At 35.9% G+C, this 10300-nt stretch overlaps 1 protein-coding gene across 20 annotated transcripts in view; it reads right to left on the bottom strand.

Annotated features, from left to right (window-relative positions):
* Positions 1-2437: 2437 nt before the first annotated feature.
* The window catches only part of Atf2 (activating transcription factor 2), a 76169-nt gene continuing 68306 nt past the window's right edge, over positions 2438-10300 (bottom strand). For 8 of the 20 annotated variants that reach the window (XM_030246846.1, XM_030246872.1, XM_030246855.1 and 5 more), the window contains 2 exons: positions 9130-9235; positions 2447-5077 (listed from right to left, as the gene is read on the bottom strand). In XM_030246846.1, the coding sequence (XP_030102706.1) occupies positions 4851-5077; positions 9130-9235 (333 nt within the window). In that variant the 3' untranslated portion in view covers positions 2447-4850. Of the gene's footprint in view, positions 5078-9129; positions 9236-10300 lie in introns of all 20 variants that reach the window. The other 12 variants (NM_001284374.1, NM_001284369.1, NM_001284373.1 and 9 more) reach the window with 3 other exon arrangements.

Here is a 10300-nt window from a genome sequence, read left to right on the forward strand (position 1 = left end):
GTTGAAACATTTCTTTAGAAAGGAGTCTATTCTCCATTTCCTTCCCTACACAGGACACTAATTCTCTCTGGACACCCACATCTCAGCTTACAGCACTGGCTACTGGGAAGTCCTGCTGCACATTAAAAGCACACACACAAGCATATGGAGTAGTTACAGGGAAAGTTCATTTGTATTTAAAGACATGCCTTTTCACAACCATCAGCCAAAAAACGGTTTATCTCTGTGTCAGTTAGAAATGTCAGACTTAAAAATTATTTCTTCAAAGTATCTTTGAAGTACTGTTTTAGGTAACTATGTTCTCTAGGTACTGTGTGTGTTGTTTGCATGCACATTTTCCAAAGTTGAGAAACCCTAGGAGTACAAGGGATTTTCCTCTATTTTCACAAAGCATCAGGCATCAAATTAAGCTTTACAGATATAGGACTAGCAATTATCTTTCTTTGGGAATAAGTCAAGAAAATATGAATTTGAAATTTCAAAACATCCCTTATTTGCTGACAATTGGAGAAAATCTTATTAGAGAAAACCAAACACATCTTGGAGATTCCGGATCACTGCAGTACAGCAACACCACGTTCTATGTCTGTCCTTCACATGGAAAAGTTGGGTCTGCTAGACAAGCCTGTTAACATGCAGAGGCATTGTGTCTAATAAAACATGCACACATTAAAGTGTTTCATTCTTTAAAATTCTAACAACCTCTAGCATATTAGTAAAAATACTAATAAAAAAAAAACAGTATAGCTTAATGGCACAGCCCATGCTCAGCAGTGGATGGCTAACAAAAAAATCAACTCAATGGTGTTTTGGGAAGATTTTTGTCTCAGAATGCCCTGTCTGGGCCTTTTCTTTTTCTTTTTTTAAAAAAAGGCTTATTTAATTTATATGAACACCTTGTGCCACTGTCACTGTCTTCAGATCACATTAAAGATGGCTGTGAGCCACCATGTGGCTGCAGGGAATTGAGCTCAGGACCTCTGGAAGAGCAGTCAGTGCTCTTAACCACTGAGCCATCTCTCCAGTCCACTTTTTTTTTTTTTAAACCTTACTAGTCTTTTGCTTATATGATTATGATCTCCATTTGCTTATGGGATTTCTCTGTGTTAATGTATGGGTTCACTTTATGATTCTTGTGCTTTTTCTTTTGGCTCCTTTTTTTCTGTTTGTTTTGTCATATTTTGCTTTGTTTTTATCATTAATATTTTCTAATGATAGAAAGAGTGTGGATTTGAGTGGGTGAGAAGGTAGGGAGGAGGGTCTTGGAGGGGCTAAGGGAGGCAATTAGAATATATTTTATGAAAAAAATGTTTTCAGTAAAAATTTAAAAAGAAAACTGGTGACTGTATTTGCCTAAAAGAGTTACAGCCTTCAACTGGAAAATGCAGTACCTTTAAATTGCAATAAAATCAGGTATGGAGTACATCTGCACGTCACTGTGAGGCATGTCGTAATCATACTGAGAGAGTGGGTACATTTGAACTAGCTCAACAATTCACTGCATTTCCTGCACTGAATTCAGTTGTACTGCTATTATTAAAATGCCACTCAAAATGCAGCCTAGAAAATTGGCCCAAGCTTTCACTCTGTACTTACCTCATAATTTACTGTTCCCCAATAATTTCCTGCACCCTCTTTAAAATGCAAATTCTAGAGAGGCAGAAATCTGGATTGGGATATTGGACAATTTTAAGAATGCTTACAACATCGACACCTAGGAGCACTAGATATTTACTCATTGAGAACCTTGTGGGGGAAAAAAAAAGAGGTCAGCTGAGGTAACAGGACATAACTGGGGAACAGTCTAGCAGTTTTTGGGGGCTTAAGCTCTGAGTGAAAAGGGAATCCAATCTAGGATATATGATGTCTGTGACAAATTTTGAGAGGACCATGCTGGCTGCTCTACTAGAGATGCTATGGTAAGCAGGGATAGAAGGCAAGAGATGTGAGAGCATGGGTCAGGGCTCAAACTGTAAATATCTTGAAGTGGCTGCACTTTGGATTATTTAGGGAGAGCAAATCACATTTCTTGATAGGCTGGGTGTACACAGGCTGAGAGAATGAAGAGTGGCATAGTTGTTTGGCTTAAGCAGCTGTCACCAACTGATGAAAGACTGTGGAAGACCGGCAGGCGAGGGAAGGTTAATTCAGTGGTGGACATGAGTTATAAGATATTTTCTAGGGTAATCATGGTTAACGTCTGAGTGGTGTCCCAGATAGGACACATAAAATGAAAAGGTCACTCACTGTATGTCAATGGAACCTAAAGTAAACAGAAAACAGAAGCAATGCCTGTTGGTGGTTAAGGGCTTTCTAAGGAGTGGAGTGTACAGAAATGGAAAGAATCTCATGCTCTTCTCAGGAAATTAAATGCTCTGAAGTGAGGAAGAAAATTATCAGGTATTATTTTGTAAAAGACAGATTAAAAACAAGCAAATTATAAACATAATTTAAAGATAGAATTTATTCTCTGATGGTTTAGTCATGCAAACTGTACATAAAAGAAAATAGTACAGTTTGTGTAACATTGCAAATATAAGGACTCAAAATGCTAGGTACAGAAGTAGTGTGACATCCTGGAATTCAAAATGTAATTTTTGTGTGTTTATACAACTAATATTGATTTTTATTTGCTGAGTACAGACTGATTTAAAACGAGCGCTGTCCACCGTGGAAGGTCATTCCCCGTCACATGACTTCTCACATCTATGCACTTCTACTTTACAATTGCAAGGATCTGTTACCAAAGAACTGAAGCTTGCACAAATCAGAAGATGAAAGAAAAATGTTGAGAGGGTGCAGAGGGTGACACATGGAGGCTCTGACCAACCTTATCCATCTACAACAAAAAGCTTGCATGGGGAATTCATGTTTTGTGCCTTTGAGATCAACTCCTTAGCATAACTATGACAAAATTGTGATTTAAACTGATTAAATATGAGATCAGGTGAAAGTAATAGATACAAAGTAGAATCAGCAACCAAAATGCTCTCATTTTTAATAAGCCATGTAATAAAATTCCTATTATCTTCATACTCAAAAGTCGTGAAATGTCATTTATATAATTTGCATGTTTCCCAGATTGGAACTTAGGAGGCAGGTGGGGTGGGTGTTCCCCTGAACTCTCAAGGGCATTCCATACGGCTTTGGAAACGTCAATCTCTTTAAGAGATGACACTGAGACCATAGCAATAATGTAGTATGGATGCAGAACAGACTACACAACTTATTATAAACACATTACAGGTATTTACAGAATGGAATCCTGCTTGAACGCCAGAAGTTGCTACTGGGTAGGACTCATAACTATTTTACAAAGTTTTCTTACACACATCTACTACTTTTTTTTTAATTTTTATGTTTAACAATTTAGTCTATTTAAAATATTGTACTGTATTTTTAACGTAACTGCAGAATAAAAATAGATAATGGCACATTAGAAAACTCAGTATTCCACAGATGACTGGAGAATGAGCAAAGTGTAACTACAATCATTTCATCAGAACAAGCTACATCATGGAATGTTAGTTATCCAAGCCTGCACAGTAATGGCATCTGAAACTGCAGTCATCTATTGCCAGCATCACACTGAAGGCATCGTTAAACATTCAAGCAATATCGCTGGCATAAACTAGTGGAAGATGCACACACACGCGCGCGCGCGCACACACACACACACACACACACACACACACACACACACACACACATACACATACTCATTCTCTCACTCACATTCCCACGTTATAATTACATTGTTCTAAAGATAGATACTGATTTTTTTCCACGAGAAACATTATCAAAATTGGCTACTAAAAGATGACAGTGCTTTCACAAGAATAAGTACAAGTTAGCTCGCAAGTACAAGTACGACAATGGGGGAAACAGTCTTAACGTTTCTAAGTCATAATTTTAGGCTTTTCTGGCAACCACATCACACTTCTTTATGCATAAGCGTCTCACTTTGTTACCTGAAATCTGCAAAACAAAACAAAACAAATCACACACAACAAAATCCCAAACAAAACAAATCCCAAATGACAAGAGCAAATTTTAAAAATTACTATCTGATAACCCTGTATCATACATTATATAATTTCATAGTTTTCAGCCTCAAGAACACAGGTTTAAAATACTGAATTTAAGACTTAAAAAATCAAGTCATTTTTTGAAATGCTCAAGATTCCAAAATTTTTGTTTACTTAATCTTAAAAACATTGCAGGGCGATGGATGACCTTGATTAGTCTAAGAAGTGCACAAAGCACTAACCGTCTTACCATACTTTCACTCACTTAAAAAAAAGTGTTTCTAATATTCTTCCTTTTGCATAATGTGCAAAATAAAAGGCAAAAAGATTAAAAGGAACTTTCCGTCTTTCTTTCTCTTCCCTAGTGTCTTACAACTTTGTCCATCTTACACAGACAATAGGGACTCTGCAGAACTTTGGTATAAATGATAACAAGACTACCATCACATCTCAGGGTGAAGGGGTGGGCAAAGAAATGGAAGTGGGAAGAGTGATTCAGTAACACCCCCATTTATTAAGATGCCACTAAATCAAAGTGAAATCAACCACAATGAGTTATGATACAATTTACACATTGAGCACAGGAAAATTAATAAATCTTAACAATATGTATAAAAAAGGAAAATCAGTCTTCCAGAGACTAAAAACATATTCAGTCTGATCATCAACTGCTGCTATACCAACTCCAGAGACAAATTTAACTTCAAGTAAAAAAAAAAAAATTTACAACCACAGATTTCGCATAAATGCAAACTGGTCTTTCCTTGATTTCCCTTTGAAGTCACTAATCAGTATCTAAAACTGTTGCACTGCAGGTTTTAATCAACTTCCTGAGGGCTGTGCCTGGGAGGGAGGAGCCATGACAATCTGTGAAAGTGCAGGCTCCGTGCTCTGGTCCGCCATCTGGGTGAGGACTGAAGTGGCTACAGCTTCTGCTTTTGATGTTGAACTGACTCCATTGGATGTGCTGACAGAGCTGTGCTGGATCGCTTCTGTATGTGGACTGCTTGGCACAGAAAGGTCTTCTGAACTGTCATCTTTATCAGCAGCTGAGTGGTAAAAAGAAAAACACAAGTATTGACCAAAAAGCCTTATTGAGGTGAATCCATACACAAAGCTGAAAGGTGTTTTAAAGCACTGATTACTCAGGACAAGCTGTACAAATGAAATAAACTGAATAGTGGCTCCAGTCAGGAAGTAGCCAACTGTGTCTGAGATAGGCTAAATGAAGTCACAGGTGTGTACCATGGGGTCATGAGGGTGTGCATACTTGCTAAATAGGGTCAAAGAAAATGAGGCAGAGCCAGATGTGTTGGTGTAAGCCTTTAATCCCAGCACTCAACGGGTAGAAGCAGGTAGATCTCTAAGTTCAAGGCCAATCTGGGCTATATAATGAGACCCTGCCAAAAAAGAAAAGCACACACAAAAACCAACAAAAAAAAAGAGGCAGGATGAGGTGGCAGTACACATCCACAATCTCAGGACTCTCCAGAGGCAGAGACAGAGAGACTGCAAATTTGAGGACAATCTGGGCTATTTAGAGTTTTAGGCTAGTGTGAGCTACAGAGCAAGATCAGGCCTTAATACAACAACAAAGTGAGGTAGGCCTTTGGAATATAGCTGTTCACAGATAGTTGCTCAAGAATATACTGAGCAACACATTTACAAAAGCTACTCTATTTGCCTACCTGTCACCCTTATTAAAATATAAAAAATAATTTATAACCACATGCATAAACAAAATGAATCATATATACAAATTATATTTTCAATGATTCCCTCTGCATTTGCCAGAACTGTATTTTTTTCTGCCTGAATTTCCATCTACGGCAGTCATGGATGATTATGACACCAGAGTCTAATGATGCATACACATGAGAAGTAATATTCAAAGACTAAATGTCACCAGCTGCTAGAGCTATTCAAATATATATCCATACAAAACTTAAGATATTGAAACTGAAGAGACCTTCAGAAAAGGGGATTCTAAATATTTATGGAAACAAATTTACAATATTTAGACCTGAACAACAAAATCTCTTATATCTTTATTTCAGTAGAATAGAATTTTATTTGGTAAAAAAATTTAATACTCCACAGAGATAAATATTTGTTAAATCTGCAAGTTCTAGGCACCATGACAACACACACAATGTGGTCCCAGCATTCATATTCATTGAGAACACTGTCAATGATACTGTTTTTTTTCCTTTTTCACATGCAGTTACTCTTTGGATATTTCTTTAGATTTAGATCAAAATGGTATGTAATCTCTAAATGATACAGCTTAGTCTTGTCTGCTGTTACACAACATAAAATACCATTATACTAGACATTCTTATTTTTCTTTCTTCTTTTAGGTTTTGAAACAGGGTCTTAATGTGTAGCACAGGAGGACCTTAAACTCATGGCCAATCATCTGCCTCAGCCTCCTGGGTGCTGGGATTACAGGTATGTAATGACATGTCCAACTTGAATGCTTTCTTTTCCATGTGACTTGTTTCACTTGGCATTAAAAATAAGTTTTATTTAAAAATAAAAAGTAATTAAAATTAATAATGTTTAGAAAGTATGCAGGCTTTCTAGTAATGTGAGGATACCGACCAGTCTATTTACTGATGGGCAGACGCCATGATCTGTTATGTAGAGGCTGGGCAGTGGGTATCTTGTGGAGGGGAAAATACTTGGCAACTATAATGAGTATAAATAAAATTCCTTATTTTGAGAATTTCTGAAATACAGTAGTTCTTACAGAATTTATACATTAGCCTCAAATCCATGTATTTTTGAAAACCAGACTTTAAAATAGATTAGTGAGATGAAATTCTATCTTTTCCATAATGTGCTCTAAGAGCAAAAAATGCTTCCCTGAATCAAATCTGACCTCAAACTACAACTTAAATAAAATCTCAATCAGAAATCTAAAAAGAATATAAGAATCAGAAAAAATATTTTGAGCAACAATGAATATTGTAACATCCTTATAATACTACTCTTTTGCCAATGTAACAATCATATTTGAAGAAAACAATGCCAATGACAATTCAAATGGAGAGGATACTAAAGAGCTGTTATTTTGCTACTATTCCTCAGCAAAACAAGCAGCTAACCTTTGTCTGAATTGTTAGGTTCTCTAAAAACATCAGACAGGAAGGCTGGCTGGTAGTATAAGACAAGATACAAATACATAGGAGAGCATGATTCACAATGAAACACAGAAGGAGTGCTTAGACTCACAGAAGGCAGTACAAATTATCAGTTATAAATTAGGTAATTATAATTCACGTACATAAAATAACTTTACAATGAGTTATATTTGAACATATGTCTAGTTCTTGTAGCTGAGGGGAGAAAATGACCAGAATAATTAAAACACTAGAAAACACATGCTGCACTCAAAAGAAGCACTTTTAGCTTAAAGCACTTCCAATGTTTGAGAATTCAACCCTCTCCCTCTCTGATGCGTGAGTACACATTACAAGACAAGATACCCTGTTTTCAGAAGGTGGAAGGAGAAAACCAAATGTAACTAACTACTTTCCAAACAAAAATCTCTTTCTTGCATTTTCATAAGAGAAGTTTACTAAGAAGTTATGAATGTAGGTTTTCAACCTATTCAACAACAGATACATTAACACTTCTGTATGCTTAAAATTATATAAAACAATCATTAATCACTGGTTTGCATATAATATCTACATAATAATTAAAAGTTAGGATTATCCAATTAGTAATAAGATTTTAAAATTGTAGATTATTGTCAATTAGATACAATGTAAGAGTTAATTTTTTTCTAATTTTAACAAAATCATCACATATTTCCTTTTAAGCCATCACAATCCAGTGCAGCTTTCTTGCATAATGTTGAACTCAGTAGCATCTACAGGAAATTAAGCTAAGTCAGATGGGAACCATAGTGGACTAATCCCTACAGCAATCACTGATATATAAATCCCAAGCATATTTCTGTATGGTTCCAATTTATTCCACAGTGTGTTTCACTGTCCTGTCAAAATGACTAGATATCAAATAACAGAGACTTATATACTCAAAACAGACAAAAATAAGTATTCTAAATAGATATGGCAATTGAGAATAGCTATGTCTACAGAATTTTTTAAATTAAAAAATATTGCTCATTTTGATGAAACTGCTTACAATAGACTACAAGTAAAGATGGTGGCCATTAAGTTTTATTGTAAGTACCTGAGGAGCTGTTTGCATCTAACACAAAATGTTTCCTTCTTTTGAATTACTGACATTGGCAAATTAAAATGAAGTGGTTACATATGGTTGAAACAATCTTCACATTTACAAATATCCTGAAATATCACTAAATCATAAAAAAGAAAACAAGGCCGTGGGTTATGTATTATGAATGTAGCCTAATGCATCCCCAGCTCTTTTATTTGTTATGAATTTGTGTGTGACCGACAAACTTGGCCATTTACTCAGGAGTAACAGCTGGTTCCCAAACTGTGCATCTTGTCAAGAAGGACATCAGAGAATGAAAAAGCACAACTAACCTCTACCAAGCTCACAGAAGAACCTCATTTTAGGAGAGGAACACATTTACAAAGGAATTTATAAGCAAATCATTTCAATACAGTTCTGCTTTAGCATTTTTATGGCTGTGACAATACCACATAAAAGCTCAAAACCACACAAATACAGTCCAATGCTGACATTATCTAAAAAGGATATGATACTAGAAATGGAAAGTATATGGTTGGATGAAGATATTGATTAAAAAGTTCTCCTCAGTACTAAATGGGGCCAGGAAGGGAAGAGCTGGCTCTGGTAATGCAAGACAACATGGTACCCTGTGAGATGAATGACCACTGACAGTAAACAGTGCACTTAAAATACGTTTAGCTACCAACCTGTGAGCCATACTAATGCCTAGAAAAAAAAAAAAAGCTAGAAATAGGAAAACTTTTCTTCCTATCCCAGACTATAATAATCTTGCATAAATTCTGATATTTAATCTTATGTACTAGAACTGCAGCTTGCACATTTTTCTTTTTACTGGTAGCTCAGCTCACTCTGGCAGTCTGTCACTGATGTAGCCTACAGCTGTAGGTAATGGAACATTACTCACTATGATAGCCAGACTTCTTCTGCATGGCAGTTACAGGGCAATCTTTATGAGCCAGAAGAAGCTGTTTCAGCTGGGCCACTTCATTTCTCAGCAGGGTGACTTCGCTCTGGAGAAGAAACAACTCACATGCTTTAGCAGCATTAGATAGACACATATTTTACTATTTAAAGAAAGCAAGGCTTACAGGATGAAAACTGGATCTCTTTGGCAGAACAATAAGGGACATATGCTGTTTAAATAAATTTAATCAGTATACACTGGTTTGCTTAAGCATCTATGTAAGTCTTTTAGTTTAAAAACTAAAATCATATGAATACCATAACTGGGTAGCCTTGCTCACTACTTGCCACGGGAATCGTATGCATTATAGGTTACTCACTGAAGAGCTCTTTTGTACATATGTCATATGCTCTTCTGATTATTTGAAAACTTAAAAATATCAATAATCAATGAATTTTCATTGATTCCATTCACCTTTTAAAAATTAAAAATGTATCCTGGAAATGTAATCATGCAAGTTCATACTTTAAAAAAAGAAATTACACTTATTCAAGACTCACGGGTCTTTATACTTATTGCTGAGCACTGTGCTAGGCACCAGAACCAGTGACAGTGCTGTTAAATGGGTTTGTTGCCTGTGATATAGGCATCTAAATTTTAATATCAGTGCTGCTCTGTCTTATTCCTTACAATAGAATGACTATTTTACCAACATTCATGAGTTAAGAAATACTATGGACCTAATAAATTAGTAACATTAAAAAAGTCACTATGAATATTTCTTCTCATTTAGATTTACATTAACTATAACCATCTAGGTTTCACCCATGAAACCCAAAGTATTAACAAATGCAAATATTTAAGAAGCTGGCATACATAAAATTGTAGGCACACAGTCTACTGACATCTCACTTTTTGAGACAGGGTATCAGTGCATCCCAGGTTTGCCTCTAAACTGTAGCAATCCTCCTGCCCTAGACCCAAGTGCTGGGATTATAATTCAGTGTGCATCACCAAACCCAACCTCTACCCTACCTCTTAAACTAGAAAGCTGAATGTGCTTTTAGCAAATTAGTGTTTAGGCCTTCCTAAAGACAAAACCACGAAAAAAAAAAAAGTCAAGCAATCTAAAAAATCAAGTACAAATAGTTTTCTACAGCCCAACAAAACT

Source organism: Mus musculus, chromosome 2, assembly GCF_000001635.26.
Source record: "Mus musculus strain C57BL/6J chromosome 2, GRCm38.p6 C57BL/6J".
Lineage (NCBI taxonomy): Eukaryota > Metazoa > Chordata > Mammalia > Rodentia > Muridae > Mus > Mus musculus.